The sequence below is a fragment of the Elephantulus edwardii genome, unplaced genomic scaffold, assembly GCF_000299155.1.
Source record: "Elephantulus edwardii isolate Elephantulus edwardi_28Jun2011 unplaced genomic scaffold, EleEdw1.0 scaffold00036, whole genome shotgun sequence".
NCBI lineage: Eukaryota > Metazoa > Chordata > Mammalia > Macroscelidea > Macroscelididae > Elephantulus > Elephantulus edwardii.
In genome coordinates, this window is record NW_006399786.1 from 7,277,686 (window position 1) to 7,301,627 (window position 23,942).

Consider the following 23,942-nt stretch of genomic DNA (forward strand, 5'->3'; position numbering starts at 1 on the left):
CAACAATGTTTCTTAATCAATGTAAATGTGTTAATGGACTATTGATAATTTTTGACAGTTGGATGTAATACAGTTTATAAACACCTTTCAGCAGTGAGAAAGGAAATTTTTTCCTCTGGATAGGCTGACCATCACTGTGCTACCTTTAACAGTTAAACTAGGACTCTATCAGAAAGGCTGGTGTCTGGGGTACAGTAATGCAAAAGATGGAGAAACTAAATTTAATTCTCTATCTGCTGGGAATTTAAACCAAATCTGGGGCCCTCGGGTCTGGTTTAAATTAGTTTTTGTCAAACATTCTTCTAAGTGGTATAGCACTGGTCTATTGCTGTACAGAGGTAACTCATGGTTACTTTGATACTAAACACTGTGACACTGACATGCCAAATGTAATAATGGTTACCCGTGGTGGGCAGTGTTTGGTGAAGCTTCATGATTAAAATAAGCTTGGAAGCAGGAGTGGCATTCACTTGCAAAATGGCTTGCCTCTGGAAACTCTTTGAACATAGAGAAATGACCAAAGTTATACAAATGTTCAGGTCTTTTGTTCAAAAGATCACTACGAGTCATCTACGACTTGACAGCACTTAACAACAACAACCAACATATGATGGGAATGAGAAGACTGCTGGTACATTGTTTGAGTAAGCTCAGTGTTAACCAAAAGGCTGGTTGTTGAAACTGCTTCATGGAAGAAAGATGAGACAGGCTTCTCTACAAAAACAACGTCCCAGAACTCCATGAGGAAGTTCTAACTAAGAGTTGGACTAGACTGAAAAATAACACAGTTTTTATGGTAGAAGGAAATTGAGGCCACTTTAAGGGTCAGACTCCTAAGGCACATGTTCCACCATCTAGGAAGTTTCTGCTTCTCCCTATCTTTCATCATTCCCAGTGTTACATGTTTCCTGGGTGTTGAAGGACCTTATCATGAGGACCCTGAGTCCAAGGGATGCAATCCTATCCCAATTCCTTTTTGGTAGTAGTGTAGTGCTCGCTTTCTGCTGCTATAATGTCTCTTTTGAATCCTAACAGGATGTCAAAACTTATCGATACCCTCATTATGCTTCCATATACCTTACGTACACTGTTCCACCACTATCAGGCATGCCATGCACATTATTTTAATTACTAGCCTGCTATCCAATTCACTTGATCAGTCATTGAGAAAGACCATATAAAAGTGATATATCCCATTCAAGATAAGGAGTTACCTGTTAAGTCGGCTCAGGCAAAAGACAAATGAAGTTCTGATACATGACATAGCATTGGTGAATTTTGAAAATTAAATGAGTAAGTCACAGAAGGACAAATGCTTTGTAATCCCACTTAGAGAAAATATTTAGAAGAAACAAATGCAGAGATTGTCTTAGATAACTAGTGTTATTATAACAGAAATATGACCAGTAGGCAGCTGGTAGTACAAATTCAGGGTCCTAGCTCTAGAGAGACTTCTCTCTCCTTCAGCTTCTTAGTTCATCCTTAGAGATCTCCCTCTTACCCTAGCCCTGCTTTCTTGCTTGCTTGTTATGTTTTTTTACATTTCAAAATTAGTTACTCAAATCATACCCTGAATTACTCCTTCCTAATTAATATTATGAAGACAACTTATTCCCAAATAAAATGATAACTATAGGCACAGAAGTTAGGATTTACTTATGGCTGCTGTGAGGCTGAACACTGTGACACGGATGTGTCAAATGCATTAATGGTTGGCTACCCAATGCAGACAGAGAGTGGGGGAGGAAGCTCCCCATTTAAAACAAGCATGGAAGGAGGAGTGGCATCCACTTCCGTAATAGCTTGCCTCTGGAAAAACTATGAACCTGGAGAGAGGATTAAAGGCACCCAAGCATCGAGGACTCTCCTTCATAGGGTCGCTATGAGTCGCCTGCAACTCAACGGCACTTAATAACAACAACAACAATTTGAGGATAACACAATTCTATCAATGACAGAGACCCAAGTTTATCAGTATATCAATAATTACCATGGGCTGAGGGAGGGACAGACGGTATGTTATTGCTGAAAGGTGTCTATCTGGGATGATGAAAACATTTAGTAGTACACAATGGTAGCGGTTATACAACATTATGAATGTCTTCAATGTCACTGAATTGTGTCCTTTAAAATAGTGAAAGAGGAAAACTGTGTACAGTGTCTGTGTGTGTGTGTGTGTGTGTGTGTGTATTTACCTTAATAAAAACAATCCATGCCTTATTAACTAGCCATGCCTCAAGGATTTTAATGAATTTGTCTTTGCCTGCTGTGCTGTATTTACTCCCTTGTGATGGCAGAAAACAAAGACGAATGAGTTGTCAGATCATCTTAGAAAAATTAAATCTGAGCTTATTAGGTTTGTTCAAGGTGGTCAGGAACACACACTCCTTCCTTCAAACTGTCATACACCCTCATCTTGTCTTGTAGAGTAAGGAAAGATGTAAGGGGGGAAACCAAGGCTTGGGAGAGAATGATGGAATGTTGGTTATTGAGCCAAGTTCATGAAGTATTTTTTTTATATATAGCTTAATTAAAATTCTCACTTTTTCTACAGGAGACCTGGGTTTGATTCCAAGCTAATGAAGCTCGTGTGCAATCACAGAGCCCAGTTCCTGCTTCTGCACCTCTCAGCCTCATGTTAAGGCATGTTTCTGTCAGTGACCCTCAGGTCTGAGCCATCAGGGAGCCTCATTTCAAGCTGTCTCCTCCCTGAATTCTCCTTGATGTCTATTAGTATTGACTTGGGGCTGCTGGGACTTGGATTTTGGTTCACAGGCCATCTGTGTGGAAAATTTTGTAGTATAGACAAGGTGGAAGAGTAATTATTCCTGTCCTTGATACAGATCTAGCACTTAGTGGGTATCTTTTATTTATTTCTTGCCACTAATGATAGCTCTGTGAAACTTGGAGATTAAGGTAAATTCTTTTAAGCTTCCCTCTCTTATTTAATGATATATTTCCTGATTCGATGATTTCTCTAGTTTTGTATAGCAATTTTATTTCCCCTAAAATTTCTGTGAATGTTTTCCATTCTATACATTAAGATCTAGAATGTTTTCTTCTAATTTTGAATACAACTGCTTATATGAGCTCATATCGAGGTAAATTGGCTTGTATCTTATCAATGGGACAGAATAGACACATTTAAGGACCTCTCTATAACCAAAAATGATGGGAACAGCTCATTAAAAGGGAAATGCCTGAAGTGCAGGCTGGGTTTAAAAGAGGCTGTGGCACAAGGGATATTATAGCTAATGTCAAATGAATCTTGGCTGAAAGCAGAGAGTACCATTGACTATGCAAACACATTTGACTGTGTGGATCACAACAAACTGTGGCTGACTCAGAGAAGAATGGGAATCCTAAAACACTTGATTGTGCTTCTCTGAAACCTATACTTGGACCAGAAGGCAGTTGTCAAAACAGAGCAAGGAAACACTGCATGGTTCAAAATTGAGAAATTAAGGATGTGTCCTATCACCATATCTTTTCAATCTATATGTGGAATATACTATCTGGGAGGCTGGGCTCTATGAGGAAAAGTGTGGCACCAGGATTGGAGGTAGACTCAACAACAATCTATGTTATGCAGATGACACAACCCTGCTTACTGAAACTAAGGAGAACCTGAAGTGCTTGCTGGAGAAGGTCAAGGACTGCAGCCTTCAATATGGACTGAAGCTCAAGAAAACAAAGATTCTTACCACTGGCCTGACTGACAGCATCATGATAGAAGGTGAAGAGATTGAGATTGCTGACAGATTCAGTTTACTTGGCTCCACAATCAACACTCTTGGTACCAGCAGCCAAGAAATTAAAAGATGAATTGCATTGGGAAAGTCAGGTGTCAGAGACTTCTCCAAAGTACTGAAGAGCAATGATGTCAGTCTGAGGATTAAGGTGCACCTGATACATGCCATGGTCTTTGTAAATGACTTGTTATGAATCAGAGAGCTAGACAATAACTAGGGATCATAGAAGGAGAGTTGATGCCTTTGAGCTGTGGTGCTGGAGAAGAATATTGAATATACCATGGACTGCTAGGAGAACAAACAAGTTCGCCCTGGAGAGGGTAAAGCGCTGCTCCTTGGAGGCAAGGATTCTGAAGCTTTGTCTGACATACTTTGAACATGTTGCAAGTCCCTGGAGAGGGACATCATGTTTGGGAGGGTGGAGGGACAGTGCAGCAGAGGAAGATCCTCAATGAGATGGATTGGTTCAGTCATGGGGTAAAGGGGATAGGTGTGTGGGAGATAATAAGATTGGCAAGGGATACAGCAGGGTTTAGTGCTATTGTATATAGGGTTGCTATGAGCCACAGGCAACTCGATGACACATAACAACAACAACTATAAGTAAGGAAACAAGGGTAGACAGTAGACATCAGAAAGAAAGAGAAAAACTCACAGAAGTATCAGCATGCAGAGATCTAGATTTGAACTTTAAACCTATAGAACTATGAGAAAATACATTTCTGTTCTTTAAAGTCAGTTGTTTCTGGAAATTTTTATTCTAACAATACCAAATGATTAAAACCTGGGCCCCACACAAGAACTGAAGTAAAAGAGGTTCAACTATATACCTGGTTCCGGGGACTAAGGATGTACCAAATGGAGTGGGAGGATAATGTTGGCCCCTGCTTATCAAGCTTCTCCCTAGAGGAGTCCTCTTAACTCTTCAACAAAGGCAGGAGCCCCCTACTTGTAAGTTGGAACACTGAGTCTCAAAGAGTGGTCACCTATCAAGATTACCAGTCAGAAAAGACTATACTGAGATTCTGGCGTTGAAACTGACTGATACCCAAGTATGAGATCTTCAAAAAAATTCTCAGATCTCATAAAACTCAACCTCCTTGCCATTAAGTCAGAAGCAACTCATAGCTGACCCTCCAGAGGTTTTCAAGGGCTGTAAATGGCACCGTTCCTCTTTCCCTCACAGAGCAGCTGGTGGATTCAAACTGCCTGCTTTTAAGTTGGCAGCACAACGCCTAACCCGCTAGGCCACTAGAGTGAATTTTCATTTCATTTCATTTAGATTGTCATGATCTGGCATTTGAGGGACTGAAGCTTTTAAAGAACACAGATAAAGTAGGGATACATGAGTTTTGAACGAGAAAATAACAGCCCATTGATTCCAAGATCCTCACAAGAGAGATGGAAAGACTGAAAGTTCTTTTCTCCAAAAAATAAATCAGAGCCCTGAGCTCCAGGTTCTTCACCTCAGATGTTGTTGTTTACCATAGAGTTGGAACTGACCGTCTGGTGAGTTTTCAGAGGCAGTTGATCGCAGAAGAGGAGACTGCCCACCCTTCTCCAGCAGTGCATCTGGTGGATCCAAACCATGTGCCTTTGGAATTGTAGCGCAGCTTCTTGCCTCTAGGCCACCAGAGCCCTGAGTTCCAGGTTCTTCACCTCAGATAGCACTAACAAAATTAGCAACTTCTAATTCATTCTATGTCTAAGAGGGCTAGATAAGTCTCCTTGGAATTTTCAAAATAGAAGACTCTGTAGACTTTCTACAATACAACAACAGCAAGCAGTAACACAAATAATATTATAGCTAGGTCACACTGGATAATATCAAGGGGTTTGTCACTCCACGTATCCAGAGTCCTCACTAAAATGGAAGAATGTCACACTTTGTAATGACGACTAGCCAACTAAAGACAGGAAAGGTAAGAGTTGATAACTAAGGAACAGAATTTTTTGAATTACAAGGATAAAAAAGCAGAAGTATCCTAAAAGTGTTATTATTCAAAAAGATAGATTTCTGTTTTATAGCTAAAATCTAACACTCACTTTGTGCACACTTTTGACTGTAAAAAAGTGACATAGGCTAAATCAAAATAATGACAATCGATAACTAATTAGCATTTATAAATGCAGCTACTGGGGAACATATTTCAATTTCATAGCAAGGCAGCCAGAGAATCGATGAGCAAAGCCAGGAAGGAAGGCTGTGGTGTTTTTCACATGTCTTCAGAGCTGGAAGACAGGATTGGCAGTAGAGTCAGAGATGCATCCCCCATGTGTCCAAGTCTAACTCAACTTTACCCTCTCAAGCTGAGGCAATAATTTGGACACAGAAAGGAGTAGGCATACAGAAAAGTCTTCAGAGACCCTTGTCTCTATACAAGTTTCCAGGACAGTGGAATGGAGATGATGATTCAAGGGAAATACAAGCTGAGAAAGCAGAGGAATCGTCTCCTTGGATGGGATGAGCTGCACTTGGAGGGTCTGGGAAACATGTAAGTTTTACAGAGCTTCTGTTAAGGGAGATGGGGATAAGGGGTGACAATTTGTGCAGTCATGAATTTAGGGTAGTTGTAAAACAAGAAGAAGCTGATGCCCAGTTCGACCTGTTTTCATCCTTTCTGACTCAGTATATTAGGGAGAAGGTAAGAGGCCTGCTACCACAATGGTTAAGCACTTGGCTCCTAATCAAAAGGTTGGTGGTTTGAGTTCACCTACTGATTCCAAAGGAGAAAGGCTGAGGATCTAAACCCATAAAGGTTACAGCCTAGAAAGCTCAAGGGGGCAATTCTACTCTGTCACAGAGGGTCACTGTGAATAGAGTCAGTGGAAACCAATGGCGAAATAGGAAGAAGATTTAAATATATTTGTTTAAAAGAGCAAATAATTCATTTTGTCAAACTATCTAATTTATGTTGGTTTCCCCATGTGATGTAGGCCCATCTCAGATGCAGAAGCCCCCTCCTAACCCAGAGAGACTAAATGGCCCTCAGAGATATGAACCAGGGAGTGATGAGGAAGAGAGGGGGACAGATACCTGTGGAAGAGTAGAAGTGGAAAGATAGGTGAGAAGAAAAAGCCAGAGTGAAAAGGTAGTACGTGATTGGAAACGTAGGCTGTTGTCTTCACTTTTTCCTGATACATATAGATCCTGGTAAGCCTTGAGCATCACTGCTGCTTTCTACCAGTGAGAAGTCTCCCAGCACATGGCAACTCGATGCACAACAGAAAGCTGCCTGGTCCTGACATTGCTGCAAATGATTGCAGATTAGTCTTCTGTGATACACAGTATTTTTGCATCCTGATTTTCAGAAGTAGATTGCAGGTGTTTCTTCCTGTCTAACTTACTCTGAAAAGTGCACCAACTGCTGATGGGTGTGATTGAGGCACATCAACCTGGATTCAAATTAAAGTCTCCTACAGAGAAGACAAGAATTTTACCACTGAACCACCACTGCCCTTAATAGAGAAGAAGCTTTTTCTGATCTCCTGATCCACTCATGTACTATAGTAACCTCCAATGCTCAGGTCAGTGCACACCAATATTTCATTGAGTCCTAGATTCAGTCCAGTAAAGCTCTGAAAGCCTTAACATATCAGAGCATCAAGTTGGATCAAATTCACATTACAGTCTGGCTGTGTGATCAGAGGCTCTCCTTGGTATTGCAGACCATCTGCTGTTTTCCAAACTGGCTGTTGCAACTATATAGTGTCTCATTAGAACTTGGAGTCATTCCATTTTAGACCTTAGTTCTTGGCTCCTATTTGGGGGTCACCAGTTGTTAATGAAAGGGCATATGAATATCTACATCCAACTTCAGAACCTTGCACTCCACTTTCCCCTCTGATCCAGTCCAATGTTCTGTTCAGAGCTTCTGGGCGCCTCACTATTGGGTTACAAGCCTCTTCTCTGCCCCTGGAGAATTCTTATACAATAGAATATAGGCTGGCTTTCCCACTGGGGTGGAATCTCTAGAATTGTTGCTATTGTTGTTAGGTGGTCTCTAGTCTGCAGATCATAGCAACCTTGTTAACAAGAGATATTAAACTTGTCCTAACCTGAACTATCCTCACACCCTCTGTTATGCTCAAGCTTATTATTGTGGGAGTCATTGTGTTAATCCATTTCATTGAGTTAAGAGTTACTATGAGTTTTTTAACTTTTTAAAAAAATTTTGTTGTGTACTGTCAAATCCAATCTGACTGGCATAGAAGGAGATTGCCCTTCCTTCTGCAGAGAAGCATTGGGTGGATTCAAACCATGTACCTTCAGGATTGCAATGCAGCTTCTTGACAGTGGGCCACCAGAGCTCTCTAAATTACTATAAGTTTTAAGTGGTTCAACAACACATAAGAATGAGCTCATTTGACCAAAATCTTTATTCATGTTTGTGAATTCCTTGAGAGCTTAGATTGTTGTTAGGTGCTGTGAGTGATCCTATGAACAACAGATCTTAACCCTGACCTATCCTTTGCCATCATTGACATCTCTGACACACTAGAGCCCTTTGTTCCATTCACTTTATTAATCATCCATCTCATTGTGACTCTTCCTCTTTTTCATCATAGCTCCACCTTTCCAAGCCTAATAACTGTCTTTAAGGAACAGCCTCTCCTGCTTTGCTATCTTTGCCTCCAGGGAGAACTCTAACAGCATTCTTTTCCTTCCCTTCTCTTCCCTCCCTCCCTCCCTTCCTTTTTCCCTCCCTCCCTCCCTCCCTCCCTCTCTCCTCTCCTCCTTCTCCTTCTCCTCTCTCTTGCTCTCCTTTATCAGCACAACCAACTTTATTTTCTGCATTTTTCTAAATCTGTAGTATATTTTTAAATAACATTCTTTTGAATTTCTTATCTGGAAGATTTTTTAGATTGAGAGTTTAATAAAAGTTTATAGAGAACTTGGATTTCCATTCATTCATTGTTGCACATTTTTCTTCATGGCCCCCCCCCCCGCCCCCCGTTCACTTTTCTCTTTGGGAAAAAAATATATTCTTTCATTATTATACAGCCCCCCCCCAACACTGCAATATGCAGCTCTTATTCTGGACTCTAGTCAAACCAATAATATTTAATCATATGTTCCTCTTATACAGAGGGTCTTCCATTCTTTAACCAAACTTCTACCTTTCCCAGCATGATAGCTCTAAGGACTATTTCCTCTTGAAAATATGCCCAAAATAAGTGAGAAGTTTCACCATCCTTGCCTCGAAAAAGCATTCTGGTCACATTTTTTTTCTAGATAAATTTGGGTTTTTGGAAGTCCATGGTATAGTCAATACTCTTTGACACCACCATAATTCAAAAGCAACAATCCTTCTGTCAATCTTATTCATTGTCCAACTTTCAGATGCATAGGAAGCAAATGAAAACAAATGGTTTGAATCAGGTGCACCTCAGTCTTTAAACTGACGTCCTTGACCTTTAGAACTTTGAAGAGGTGTGTCAAAAAATATCTCCAGCACACCTGATACACAGTTGGAGTTTTTTAAAAAAGTACAAGCCCGTGAATGCTAGTCCCCTAGAAATGACACAATCATGTTTTAGGAGTCAGGGAGCTAATGGATGTTTCCATTTTTTAAATTATTTTTAGTGAAAGTTTAAAAATCATAATGATTTCTCATAGGCATTTTGTTTTAGAAGATCAATTGCAAATGTCTGGTATAATTAATTAATTATCATGTCTGATCAACTCCTTATTTTCTATTGCCTTTCTCTTCACCAATTTATTAATTCCCCCCCCCTCCATTCCCATGCCTGTTAATCTTACAAAATTTTCTCTCTCTCTTCAGCAAACTTTTATATCAGGAAAATTTCTCATTTTTCTTTCAACCAAGACTCTGCAATTGGAATACATAACACTTAAGTCCCATTTTATTGTATCTGTCTTCTTCAGAATTTTCGATCACTTTAAAACAATAGCTCTTCTGTTTAAAACTCTTCTTTCTAGCATTGGTTATTTTCTTTTTCTTTCCCATCACAGGCGTCAAGGAATATGTATCCACAAATGACAAGCCTCCTCCTTCCCAACCTGTTTTTTTTCCTCATCCCAGTCACATAAGTAGGCAGCCTGGCTGGGACAGCTCCCTCCATGGAAATGTCCGTGTGGAAAAATGTCCAGTCCCTGTTAATCCTCCTCCATCATCAACTCAAACTCCTCGCCATTGAGTGAAATCTGACTCAGAGCTGACCCTCCAGGTTTCCGGAGGCTGGATAGTGCGTGAGAAGGGAGTGTTCATCTTTCTCCTAAGGAGTGGCTGATAGATGTGAACCATCTTTGCATTGGCAGTGTAAAGCCTTACCCCCTGCACCACCAGAGCTCACTCCTCCAACACAGTGGGTTGTAGAAATTTCCAAGCACAAAGGTTCATTCCCAAGGGCAGAGAGAGAAATAGTCTCCTTTCCATTTTCCTCCCTTTTTTATGTTCTTCAGTTTCCAACTTTTTTTAACTTGTGGTTTTTTGTTGTTTTTTTTTTTAATTTAATTTAGGTTGTTTATTTTTCATTTCAGTGAACATCTACAGAGATTTTGGGATTCCATTCATTCATTGTTGCACCCTTCTCCCCGCACAAACCCCTCCCCCCCCCCCCCCATTTGCTCCTCTCCTTGAAAAGCAAAAGAAAAACTTGTGTTTTTTACCAAAAATTTACAGAAAAGTTGGGTTTTCACTCCTTCATTGTTGCACCTTTTCCTCTCCTGCTCCCGCTGTTCGCTTTGTAAGGACCTCTTGTTCCAGAAGAATACTCTGTCCTTCGTTTTCTATCTAGCAACATCCGGGCATACAAATCCTTTGCAAATTTCTTTTTTCTGATTCCAAGGTTCGTTCGTTTAATTGTGTATGTTCCTGATTTTAATTAAATGTGCATTTCTCCCAGTAACCTCTGTGAAGAGACAGCAAGAAGAGCAGCACATTGGAGAAGCAGGATCTCTGAACTCGGCAGACATAAAAGGGAAGAACCAAAACACAGGGCAGGTTTTCCGAGAAATTTATTCTTGTATCAAAAAATTAACATTCAAAGGCAATGCTTTTATTGTACAGTATAAAACAATATCCACTAAGTTAAAAAATGGGATTTTTTTTTTCTTATAAGCCACTGATAACATTTCCATTAAAAATAACACAAAATTTACAGTTTCTAGCACTTGAAGAAAACACACCTGTTCAGTAATTATATAAATACTCTTGACAGATTTCAGCAGCCCATTATGTATCCTTTTTGGCAATGTAAGCTTTCTAAAGTCAATTAGCTTCTAAATTTGAAAGGCACCTGGTGGCCACCATCCTGCTTATTATTCAAGGCATCCATCTTAATTTTTTTGCACAGACTTGACAAGTCTGAAGACTCTATTAAGTTAAAAAAAGGAAGAAATATAATACAATACACTTGATATTCGCAAACAACATTTTCCCCCCAGAGCTGCAAGCTTTCCATGGAGGATTTACAAAGTGCACCAGTTAAATATGTCTGTACATTTAAAACATTAAATATGTCAGCGAGACAGTTTAAATAGTTCGAACCAAAAACTATAGCACAAATATAATTTACAATACTTTGCACAGAAAACATTACATCTGAAATATAACTTTAGATATTATATAAAAATACATATATTTTTCTCTCCTTGTTAGAAAAAAAAATATTTGCAGGTTCCAGCATGATGTAACAATTCAAAAGAACTTAACCCTTCAGATGTTTGTCCCTTTGCTATTAAGATGACACTCTCTCTACTGTATATGTGGAGAAGCACAGAACCAGGGGCTGTGGTTTGTTTCCTGACTAATTTTAACACATGAGAAAAACCCCATGTGTGTGGAGTAGAAAGTTGCAAGGCTTATTGTTACATTTCAGAAGCAGACTGCAGCCCTGTCTCTCCTGAGACCCCTTTGGGCAGATTCAAACAACCAACCTTTCAGTTAGTAGTTGAGCGCTTAACCATTTGCCCTACCCAAGGACTCCTAACTGGGTCTAGTTAAAGATAATTAACATCGTCCCTTTCCCTTTCCTATAACCACTCCAACCTGGTTTAATTCTAGGAATTTATTACAAAATTAAAAAACCATTGTGTAAGAAAGCCTTTACACTGTAACACACCCAGAGTCAAATACCTCTGTAAACGAGCTGTATATACATATGCTCTTTACAAGGTCAAGAACCTGGACAGAGTTTTATTGTACCGTTGAAGTCATGCCTCTTAGTAGTCTCATACACTTATATACACCTTTCTTGGCTTGTTTTTGGTTTTACTGTTGTTTTTTAAAGTTTATACACATTCTAGGATATACATTGTAACATTCCACAAAATCGAGCTCAATCTATATCTAGAACTTTAAAGGCCCCAAAGTAAGTTGAGTCTTGATCTGGATCTAGTAGTGAAGGGTTGGATACCTGGATGCTTATTTCTTCACCAGACCGTAACCTGAAAAATCCTCCAATATTTATGGAATAGAAATGGAACTCCGATTTCCCAGACCAGTACTTGGTGCTTCCTCCTTTCATCAGTGTGTGAGAACTTGAGATCTTCATGCTGGTTTTTGTGACATACACCATGAGCTGCAGATACTCCCCAGCGATGTCCCCCGAGGTCTCATGGTGTCGAAAGCAGATGTTGGCATACAGGTAATAAAAGCCATCTTGGTTGACTATTAGTTTCCCATTCCTGAAAGTCATGTTGGAGATCTTGGCCCACCCTCGGTCATGGTACCAAGAAGACAGACTTGCTCTGTGGGACCCTGGGGAGAGAAGTTACATTCAAGTTAGCTCCTGTGTGCAGGGGACAGCCTCCCAACTCCATCGGTTAGAAGAAAACAGAGCAAAGCAATCATGAGTCCGGTAGCAGGATAACATCTCACAATCTATTTTCTAAAAGGAAAGAAATACTCTTAATTATACACAGTACTTTCAGCTAAGCCCTTTACAGAATTACAGCTGGCTGTTTTCAAGTCAGCCCCCAATGCATGGCAACGCCAGGCACAAGGGAGCAAAACCTTCCCCAGTCCTGCGCCATTCCCATAATCCATCGTGGATCAGACAGTTGTGATACATGGGGTTTGCACTGGCCTGATTTTCAGAAAGTAGAGCACCAGGATTTTCTCCCTAGAACATCATAGAGATAGGCTGCTGTCTGGATGGTGGCTGTACACGACATGCAATGGCAGGAATCAAACCTCCAACAGAAGGTGAAGTTTCTACCACTGAACCACAACTCCCTCAGCATGAAAAGGTGTAATGAGTGGAAAAGCTCATGAGGGTCAGAGACACGCTGAACACCTTTCATCACAGCCCACTCGTCCCCATTGTGACGAGTGCTACGTGGTGTCGAAGTCGTTATGCTTAGTTTCTGTCAGTTCCAACCCATGCCAGCTCTATGTGTGCTGAGCAAAACTGCTCCACTGGGTTTTTAAGGCTGTGACTTTTTGGCAACAGATGGCCAGGTTGTGTCCTGAGGTGCCTCCCAGTGGATTCAAACTGCCAACCTCTTGTAGTGGAGCTCCTAACAGTTCGTTAAGAATTACTGTTGAAGAACAACCAAAAAAACCCAAACAAACCAAAAATCCCCCCACCTCATTGCTGTCGAGTCATACCTGACCCTCCAGCAGGTTTTCAGAGACTAAAAATCACGAGAGAAAATTTTCTTGCTTTCTCCTGTATAGCAAGCAGCTCATGGATTCGAACCACCTGTCCTTGAATTAACAGTGCAACTCCTTACCCATTAGGTCACCAGACCTTAGTAAATATTTAGCTTGAGAATGTCACTCGGGAAACCAGATATTCTAACCTCATCAAATACTGCAGTGGACTCAGGAAGCTGTGGATCCCCCCAGGCTAATTGTCAATATGAGGTAACTTCTGATTTCTTGTGAGTAAATAAAGTAATAAAACAGAGCTCCCAAATGAACATGCAGATTAAAGCTCTCTTCCTCTAAAGTATTCACACTGGCCATAACTGGGAGATAAATGTACTTAGGGGGTTATTGGCCCAACTAGAGGCACAAACCTTATTTTCTTAAATAAAAGTGGACACTAACTCATTTCACTCAGTCACAAACTCAATAACCATCGAAAAAGAACCAGGAGTTTTGCCTTTGTTTTGGCAATGATTTGATGTGAGGTGCCTGTAGAGAGAGCTTTATAACTGTAACAGGCTTGTTGTTGCCAAGCTGACATTGGCACACACTCTAATGCAATATTTATCATATGCCATTGAAGAGAGGCTGAAAAGATAAATGTAGAGTACATTCACAGCACACATAGCTGATGCATCAGTATTCATTTGATTGCTTTTGCTCATATGCAAAATAGTTACCCACTCAGAGAAAATTATGTAGTTCTATCATACCATGCATGTTCAAGGAGGGACCAGTCCTTGGAGAGGGGCATCATGCTTGGAAGGATGAAGGGACAGCAGAAGAGAGCATGAGATGGATTGACTCAGGGACTGGGGTAATGAGGGTAGGTGTGTCAGAATGATGAAGCTGGCTCAGAGCTGTTGTGCATAGGCTTGCTATGACTTGGAGTCGACTCGAGGGCACATGATAACACCAGTACCATCACCATAAGGTGCAGGAAGCTCTGGTGTCCTAGTGATAAGAAGCTGCACTGTAATCCTGAAGGCACACAGTTAAAATCCACCAGCTGCTTCCCAGGAGAAAGATTAACTGCCTCTGTAAAACCCCTAGAAGTTCAGCTGTGGGTCAGCTCCAACTTGACACTACACAGCAACAACCACCACCTTCGGTGCATGTGTGTGTGCACAAACACATACATGAAATTGTTTATGGAGCAAGTATCTTGAGTGGGAGAACTCAGGAAAATTTTCTAAAAGGCAAAGAGCTATTTTCTCATGTTCTCTGTCTTCAGTCAGGAGTAATCTCTACCAGTGTTACTGCAAAGGCTTCATGGTGTAGGTAGTTTGCAATTAGCTGCTAGCCTAAAGGTTGGCACTGGTGACGCAGAAGAATAAAGTGGTGATTTACTTCCAGAGAGATTATAGACAAGAAAATCACATGGAACAATTCTCTGCAATACAGTCACTGTGAGTCAAAACCAATGGGTATTTTAATATTTTGTGTCACTGCGATGGTCTCATCACCATTGCTACTGTGTAGTCAGAATGAGCTCAGAGTCGATCTTCCAGCAGATTTTCGGACCTTGTAAATTGTATGGGAGGAGATTGTCTTCGTTCCAAGGAGTCAATTGTGGATTCAAACCACCAGGGAAGCACCAGCTTTGGGTTAGCAGCATAACTTCCTACAATCTACATCACCAGAGCATCGCTGATAGTATGGTTACTATTGTTGTTACGTGCCATCAAATTGTCTATAACTCATAGCAACCCTATGAACCATGAATCTGAAACCTGCTCTATTCTGTGACATCCTCACCACCTCAGACACACCTCAGCCCTTTGCTACTGTTGCTTTGTCAACCCATCTTGTTGAAGGTCTTTTTCTCTTAAGCTCACCCTCCACCTTTCCAAGCATGATGTCCCTCTCCAAGGACTGGCCTCTCCTAACAACATGTCCAAAGTATGTGAGACAAAGTTTCACCATCCTTGCTTTAAAGAAGCACTCTTTTTTATTTTCTCCAAGACAGACTTTTTTATTCTCTTGATAGCCCATGGAATATTCAGTACTCATCTCCAACACCACAGCTCCAAGGCATCTTTGGTCATCCTTAGTCATTGTCCATCTTTCAAATACATAGCAAGCAACTGAGAAGCCTATGGCTTGAACCAGGGGCACTTCAATCTTCAAACTGACATCATTGTTCTTTAGTACTCTCGAGAATGAATGTACCACAATTTTTCAATCTATTCAATTGTGGTTGGACATCTGGACTGATTCCATGTTCTTGCAATGGTAAATAACACTGCTATGAACATTGGTGTAAAAATCTCCATTTGTGTCTCATTTCTAATTTGCTCAGGGTATATTCCAAGCAGTGGAATTGTTGTTTTTGTTAGGTGCCATAGAGTTGAGTATGGACTCATAGTAACCCTATGAACAAAAGACCCAAACCCTGTTCTGTCCTGTGCCTTCTTCACACTTCCTGACACAACAAAACCCATTGCAGCAGTCACCATGTCAATCCACCTGGGTGAGGGTCTTTCTCTCCTTCACCAGGCTTCCACCCTTCCCAGTATCATGTCCCTCTCCAAAGAATAACCCCTCCTAGCAACATGCCCAAAGTATGTGAGGTGAAGCTTCATCATTCTTGCCTCCAAAGAGCATATCTCCAAGACATATCTGCTTGTTCTTTTAGCTGTCCATGTGGTGCTCAGTGCTCTTCTCCAACACTCCAGCTCAAAAGTATCAGTTCTTCTGTCATCCTAAGTCATTGTCCAGCTCTCAGAAGCATAACAAGTGATCAGAAAGACTATGGTCTGAATCAGATGCACCATAGTCCTCAAACTGACATCATTACTCCTCAGTAATTTGGAGAGATCCCTAATTGCAGATTTTCCTAGTGCAATGCATCTCCTTATTTCCTGACTGCTGGTACCAAGGGTGTTAATTGTGGATCCAAGCAAGATGAAGCTGTTGACAACATAAGTCTCCTATACAAACAAGCTAATACATTAATTAAGGTCAGGGATGTGGACACTAAGCTCCTGATTTTCTTCTTCCCAAAAGATAACTAGACCTCCAGACATAGAGGCAAGCTCCAGCCCAGAGAAAATGGCAAGTTCCTAAAGAAGAAAGTTGCTTCATTTTCAGAACTCTAGTATCTTAAAGATGACTTGGTTGAGGCCTCTCTAAGAGATAGTTGGAACTCTGGGAGAGATGGTCGAGTATATGACTAACTGGATGAACTCACTCCAAGGTCAGCAGTGAGAGTGTGTCAGCTTTAGCATGAAGCAGTGCACAATTGTTCTTACTCTTATGCACAGAAGCTCTCTGACCTATGGCATAGTGGGGACTTAATGGGTAGAGAGTTCTGTTACCAACTCAAAGGCAGATGGTTCAAATCTACCAGCGGCTTTCAGGGAGAAATCTCCTCCTAGGCAATTTACAGCCTCTGAAAACCCTCTGGAGTATCAAGTATGAGTCCATTGCAATGAGTTGAGTTGTTTGTAGAGTTTTTGTTGTTGTTTTTTTAAGTGTTGATTATGTACACCCAGCCAGTAATCATTTAACATGAACAAAGCTCAGATGATCTGAAAATGACTGTAGTCATGGCCTCCATGTGGGGACAATTAAGAATCATTGTTTCCAGGATCTCCACTTGACTATGGCTCATCAGTTGCAATTGCATTTGATGTACCTGGCCTGGGCAAGGTCTGTGGGGGTCCCCAATATGGAGCTCTGTGTCTGCGAAGACACCTTCCTCTCCCTTCACCATTAATTGCATCTAGTTTCTTTTGAACTGGAAATTAATGACTCTTAAAAATTTGCAACAGATAATTGGGGCAAAGGACTTAGCTTTACCCAAAATAAGGTGGTCTTTGACATAACCTTGGAGTATTGGGATGCCCAAGTCTGGAATCTCACAGAAGACTCACATGGTAGGGTTCTATCAACTAGATTTGCCAGGCATGAAGGACTGGCCGCTAATAGCCTGAAACTCTGAATGCAGAAACTGAAGAATCCAATAGATAAGTGATGGTTCAGAGAGCTTCCTGGATGATGAAAGGAGAGAAAGGGGTTCTCTCAGAGACACATCAGCTCCATGTTGGGAACACTCCCAGGCTCTTCTCCTTATGATGACCTTTATCTATGTCTTTTTCCTATAGTAAAACCAGTGGTTAGAATGTCTACATGCTCTGTGATTTGTTCCAGAAAGGATGCCGAGTGGAGGACTGGTGTAAGAAAAGACAGCAAAAGGAGAGCACCAGTATTATTGATCTCCACCGCATGAAAATTGGCTTTATGTTCATTCATATCCATAAAGTTACCATTTGACAAGCTGGAATTTGCATATTCAAATGATGTGATAAATAACTCTTGACAAATTTTTCAAGGTCCATGCAAATGAAACTTACCTGATGGTATGTCAGTGGCATTAATAGTGAGGTGAGCAAAAGGCGGCATGTCAGGCTTTCCCCTCTTGGCCAGGTCCAGCCATGAGCTTTCCACCATAGCTGAGGAAGACAGAAGCCAGGTTAACAGAGCAAGCAAGCAGCGGTGACCTTGTGGAATTTCAAATGCTCACAAATTCACACTTACCTTTCTCTGCTTTGATGTGTTGTGATCCAACAATATGTTGTAATTCCTAAAGGAAATAGAAAAAGATATCTGGTTTTTATACTTACTCCTTCTATAAAGCACTTCAGGACTGTTGAAGATAACAGTAAATTTTCTTTTTCTTTAAAAGGGAAACTCTTATAACCTAAGCTATAAGGAGTCGGCACTGCTTATCTAAAGACCACCTCTCTGGTGGTTCAAATCACCAGTGGCTGGTGATACAGTCTTCTCTCAGGCAATTCACAGCCTCCAAAACCCAATGGAGGGCTTGCTATGAGTCGGTTCCAAATTGATGGTGATAAGTTTGCGTTTCCTTTAAAAGATGCTAGAAGTAAAATTCCTTAATTGAAGTATAGTCCTTAATTTTATGAAGGGAGATTCACCTCAAAGAATTGCATTGGATTGCTTAAAGAACAGACCACACACCTACTATTTGACAAAATACTTAGGACAGTAAGAGAAAATAAAAGACAATGTAATTTATAAAACTTGGGATAATTGAACATAATTAAACCCATGTAGCAGGTGCACAAATGAAGCTGAAGTTAACTAGCAAAATAACAATTACACCGAATATATGACCCTCTTCAATCTCTAAGGAGGCTCTTTTTCTGTCTGTTTCATTAGTGAGTTCCTGTCATGGTCCTGAAGCTCAACCATGCAGGAAAGAGTGATGTCCGGCTCACTGTGTGGTTGATTTACTCTCTTTTAAAAGCATCACACTGCATTCAAAGTACTATATGGAAACCCAAGAGCTTTTAAAGTACCTATAATTAAACTAAAATATTGCTGCAAATGGAGCTTTAACAGCATATGCCAGAGAAAGAAAGAATGCAATATACAGAAAGGATTGGTAATTGAATGTCTCAATCTGAATGGTGGAAATGAGGCAACCGATGTCCTTAGTTAACATTAAATATCACATTGTGGGGCATAGAGGGGAGCAATGAGTGAAAGCTCAGCCTATGACCTCAGTTCAAATCTCAGCTCAGTCATCTGCCATTTTTACCCCTCCGTTTCCTCATCTGTAAATTGTAATTGCTAACAGGACCTTTGTCAGAGAGGGTGGCTGTGGGGATTAAGTGAAATAAGCATGAAAGCACTCAGCATGTTGCTCTTTAGTTGGCCTCCAAGTCATAGGGTCATCATATAAAACACCATCCACATCACGGGTTGTACAGTGACCATTGTGTAAATGAAACCCAAGGGTCACAAGAGTCCTGTATTCACTAAACATAAACCAAAGCCAAAGCCACTGCTGCTCAGTCAATTCCACAGTCACTTTGTAGGATGGAGTAGAACTGTTCCATAGAGTTGCCAAGGCTGTGACTTTTTTTTTAATGACTTGAATGAACGTTTACAAAGTACATTGGGTATTTTTCCCCCTCAGTCAATCATCCATCCATATTTTGTTCTGTAACATTAATTACAATATATACAAGCAGAATATCATATCTTTCTGCTATGGAACAGCATGTAGTTTCTAACCACCTATTTTTTAGCTGTTGTTGTTAAGTGTTGCCAATTCTCCTAGAACTCATAGGGATCCTATGCACAATAATAGTTCTGAATTCTGCTCGGTCCTGAGTTAGTCTCACTGACTCTGACACCCCTACTCCATTACCCCAGTCATTGTGTCAACTCATCTCATCCTGGGTCTTCTGCACTGTCCTTCCACCCTTCCAAGCATAATGTCTTCCTCAAGAGACTGGTCTCTCCTGGCAACATGCCTAAAGTATATGAGAAAGAACATCAAAATCCTTGCCTCTAAGAAGCAACTTGGTTTCACCTCTCCAAGATAGACCTGTTTGTTTTCTTGGCAGTCCATGGTATGTTTAATACTTTTCTCCAGCACCACAATTCAAAGGCATGAATTCTTCTGTCACCCTTAGTTATTGTCCAGCTCTCTGATGGGTACCAAGTAACTAAGAAGATCATGGCCTGAATCAAGGGCACCTTCGTCTCTAGACTGACATTGTTGTTCTTTAGCACTCTGGAGAGGTCTCTGACAGCAGATTTTCCTAAAGCAATCTGTCTCTTGATTTCCTGACTTCCAGTCAGCTAGCTGGGCATTTTAGTCACTGTGTCACCAGGGTTTTTAGCTCTACTGTTATTAGGTCCAATTGAGTCAGTTATGACTCATAGCAACCCAATGAACAACAAAATGAAGCACAGCCCTGTCCTATATCTTCCTCACAATCATTGCTACTTTAAGACCATTGCTGCAGCCACTGTATCAATCCATTGCCCTGAAAGTCTTCCTCATTTTCATGGCCTTCCACTAGACTAAGCATGATGCCCTTTTCTAGGGAACGGCTCCTCATAAGATTATGTTCAACATACATGAGCCACTTCTAAGAAATATACCAGCTGTACTTCTTTTAAAACCAATTAGTTCATCATTGTCCTAGGAGTCAATCTTATATTTAACAGTCTTTGCCAATGCCAATATCATCATTCAGAGGCATTATTTCTTCAGGTTTCCTCTTTTATTGGGCTGCATATTTGAAGTGATTGAAAATCTCATAACTTAGGTGCATCTCAGTTCTAAAAAGTGAAGCATTTACTTTAAATGTTTTTAAAGAGGTGTTTGTAAAAGATTTTTCTAGTGCAACATGTGCTCTGACCTTTTCCACTGCCGCCTCCATCAGTGTTGATTGTATGTAGCCAAGTAAAATGAAATTCTTGGCAAGCTCAATCTTTGCTCTGTCTAGCATGGTGTTGTTTATTAGTCCACTTGTGAGGACTATTGTCATCATGTTGATGTACAGTCCATACTGAAGTGGACAGTCTTTAATCTTCATCAATGAGTGCTTCAAGGCCTCTTCAATTTCTGAAACCAAGGTTGTGTTCTCAAAGTATCAAAGGCTGTTGATTAGTCTCCCTCCAATCCTGATTCAATATTCTTCTTCATGTAGTCCAACTTCTTAGATTATTTGCTCAGCATGCAGATTAAGTATAATGAAAGACTGTAACTCTGACACCCACATGTCCTGATCTTAAGCCACACAGTATTCCCTGTTGTGTTTAAACGGCTGTCTATATACAGTACGAACACAATTAAATGTTATGGAATTCTCATTTTTCACAATGTTATTCATAATTTACTAAGGTTCTCACGGGTAAAGGTCTTTGCATAGCCAATAAAGCTTAGGTAAAGATCTTTCTTGTATTCTCTGCTTTCATCCAAGATCCATCTGATATCAGCAATGGTACTCCTCCTTCCCTGTCTTCTTCTGAATCCATCTTGAATTTCTCTGTTAATGAAGTGTTATAGCCATTTTTTTAAATTCTCTTCAAGAATAACATACTTGTGTGTGATGTTAATGAGATTATTCAATAATTTCTGCATTCTCTTAGATCTCCTTTCTTTGAAATGGGCACATTTCTGGTCTTTTGGTCCTGTTTTACAAATTACCTGATATAGGTAAGTGATCTCATTGCATCTATTAAGTCTTTCAATTGATACTCCATAAATTCCTGGAATCTTTTTTTTTTTGCCAATGCCTTCCATGCAACTTGGACTTCATTTAGTACCATCATCTCTTGATCATATGCTGCCTCCTGACATGACTGAATGTTGACCATTTCTTTTGGTTCAGCAACTCTGTACTCTTCTTTCCCGTACCTTTCATATTTTTCCATCTCTCTCTTTCCTCCTCCCTTTTTTCCCTTCCCTTCACATGAACGAATTTTTAATGAAAGAGTTTTCATTGCTGTCCAGCCAGGTCCAATCCATAGCTGACCCTCCAGTAGGATTTTGAGGCTGTAAATCCCACAGCTGGAGATTGCTCAACTCTTTCTCTCCCAGAAGAGTTGCTGCATTTAAACCAACATATGCTTTTACCCATATGATCCTTAAATATTTCACATAAGGCTTGGCATTTTCCCTTCAGTAATTACAAGGGTTATATATCAAGGGTTTTCTTCCTTTTGGTTTTCTAACTCCAGATCTTTGCATATTTTATTATAGAACTTCTCTTTATCTTCTTGAAGTGGCCATCAAACTTTTCATTCAGCTCTCTCCCATCATCAGTTTTTCCTTTCACTTTAGCTGCTCTATATTCAAGAACAAGTTCTAGAGTCTCTTCTGGCCTCCATTTTGGATTTACCTCCCTCCCTCCCTCCCTTCCTTCCTTCCTTCCTTCCTCCCTCCTTCCTCCTTCCTTCCCTCCTTTCTTTCTTTCCTGTCTTTTTCATGACCTTCTGCTTTCTTCATGGATGATGTCCTTGATGTCATCTCATTAATTGCTCCAATCTTTGATCAGCAGTGTTAAAAATCAGATCACTTTAGATGGTTTTTAAATTACGATGGGGTATGTTCAAAGTCATACATTGGTTCTCAAAGGCTTGTTTTCATTTTATTTAGCTTTAATTTGCACTTGGCAGTCTGTTCTGCAGTCAGTCCTTGGCCTTGCACTGATGATATTGAGCATCTTCGTCATTTCTTTCCACAGATGTAATGGAATTGATTCCTGTGTGTTTCATCTGGTGAAGTCCATGTGTACACTTAGTTTATGTTGTCAGGAAAAGTATTTGCAATGGAATATGTCCTCGGTCTTTCAAAATTCCATCATGTGATTTTTATCACCAAAGCCTTATTTTCCAAATACCACTCATTCTTTGTTGCTAACTTCCACATTCCAATCACTTGTAATTATCAGCACATTGTCATTGCATGTTTAAACTAATTCAGACTTTAGAACTTGGTAGAAACCTTCAATTTCTTCATCTATGTGATTAGTAATTCTAAAATTACCAACTTGGGGTATGAATTTGAATGCTATTTATATAAGCTGTTCTTCCTTATATATATCTAGTTGTGTGCCATCCAATCAGAATTGGCTCATAACTGACCCTTCAGGTTTTTTGAGACTCTAACTTGCACATGAGGAGGCTACTTATCATTCTCCCTTATAGCAATTGGTGGATTTGAACCACGTGCATTTGGGTTGCCAGCACAAGTCCTTACCACTATGCTGCCAGAGCATGTATGTGTATGTGTGGGCATAGGTTCATAAAATAACAGCTCCATGGGGGAAGGACGGGCAATCTCCTTCCATGGGATTAACTGCCTCTAGAAACCCGCTAGAGGGTCAACAATGAGTTGTTTCCAAATCTACGGTACACAACAACAAATATATATATATATATATATATATATAAATTTTTTTTTTACAATGAGTGTGATGTCAGTACCTTCAATTTGTCATTCTGAACTGACAGTATAATTGCCCAGTTCCAAAGGACCCATAATAATTATGTCCATAATGACCAGTCCAATAATTCAGCTCACTAATGCCTAGGATGTCAATCTTTATAAACTTCCTTTTGACAACTTCCAATTTGTCTAGATTTATATGTCATACATACCACATTTGGGTTACTTTAGTAACCATGGTTACGGTGTTTCTTATTTTGAGTCATGCCACATCCGCAAATGAAGGTCCTAAATACTTTACTCCATTTATATCCTTAATGAAGCCTCTACTTTGAAGGTGCAGATCCTCCCCGCTCGTATTTTAGTACCTTCCCACCTGAGGGGCTTATCTTCTCGCACTGTATCAGAATATGTGCCACTGATACTCATTTTCATTGGCCAGTTTTTCAAAGTCCTTCCTCCTAGTGTGTCTTAGCCTGGAAGCTCTGCTGAAACCTCTCCACCATGTGTGACTTTGTTGGTGTTTAATATACTGATGGTAGAGCTCCCAGCAACACAGTAATGTGCAGCCCCCAAACACAACAAACTGACAGAGGAGAGAGCCTAGAAAATTCAGATGGCTACACACCAGAATGATCTAGAGAGATTCCTAAATTCTTTATGGCTGGGATGACTATCCATGACAACTTTTCCTCTCCTAGCAGAAGAATCATCAACAACCTGTGTTATGCACATGACACAACCCTGCTTGCTGAAACTAAGGAGGACCTGAATTGCTTGCTGCAGAAGGTCAAGGACTGCAGTCTTCAACATGGGTTGAAGCTCAATATCAAGAAAACAAAGATTCTC

General features: G+C 40.3%; 1 protein-coding gene and 1 pseudogene across 1 annotated transcript in view; both read right to left on the reverse strand.

The window, feature by feature from the left end:
- The window catches only part of LOC102876822, a 4,630-nt pseudogene extending 3,516 nt beyond the window's left edge, over positions 1-1,114 (reverse strand).
- Positions 1,115-12,037: 10,923 nt separating this feature from the next.
- TNFSF11 (tumor necrosis factor (ligand) superfamily, member 11) overlaps positions 12,038-23,942 on the reverse strand; it is a 43,660-nt gene continuing 31,755 nt past the window's right edge. The window contains exons 3-5 of the mRNA XM_006884565.1: positions 17,915-17,960; positions 17,731-17,829; positions 12,038-12,478 (exon numbers count right to left, since the gene is read on the reverse strand). Of these exons, the coding sequence (XP_006884627.1) occupies positions 12,057-12,478; positions 17,731-17,829; positions 17,915-17,960 (567 nt within the window). The 3' untranslated portion in view covers positions 12,038-12,056. The remainder of the gene's footprint in view (positions 12,479-17,730; positions 17,830-17,914; positions 17,961-23,942) is intronic.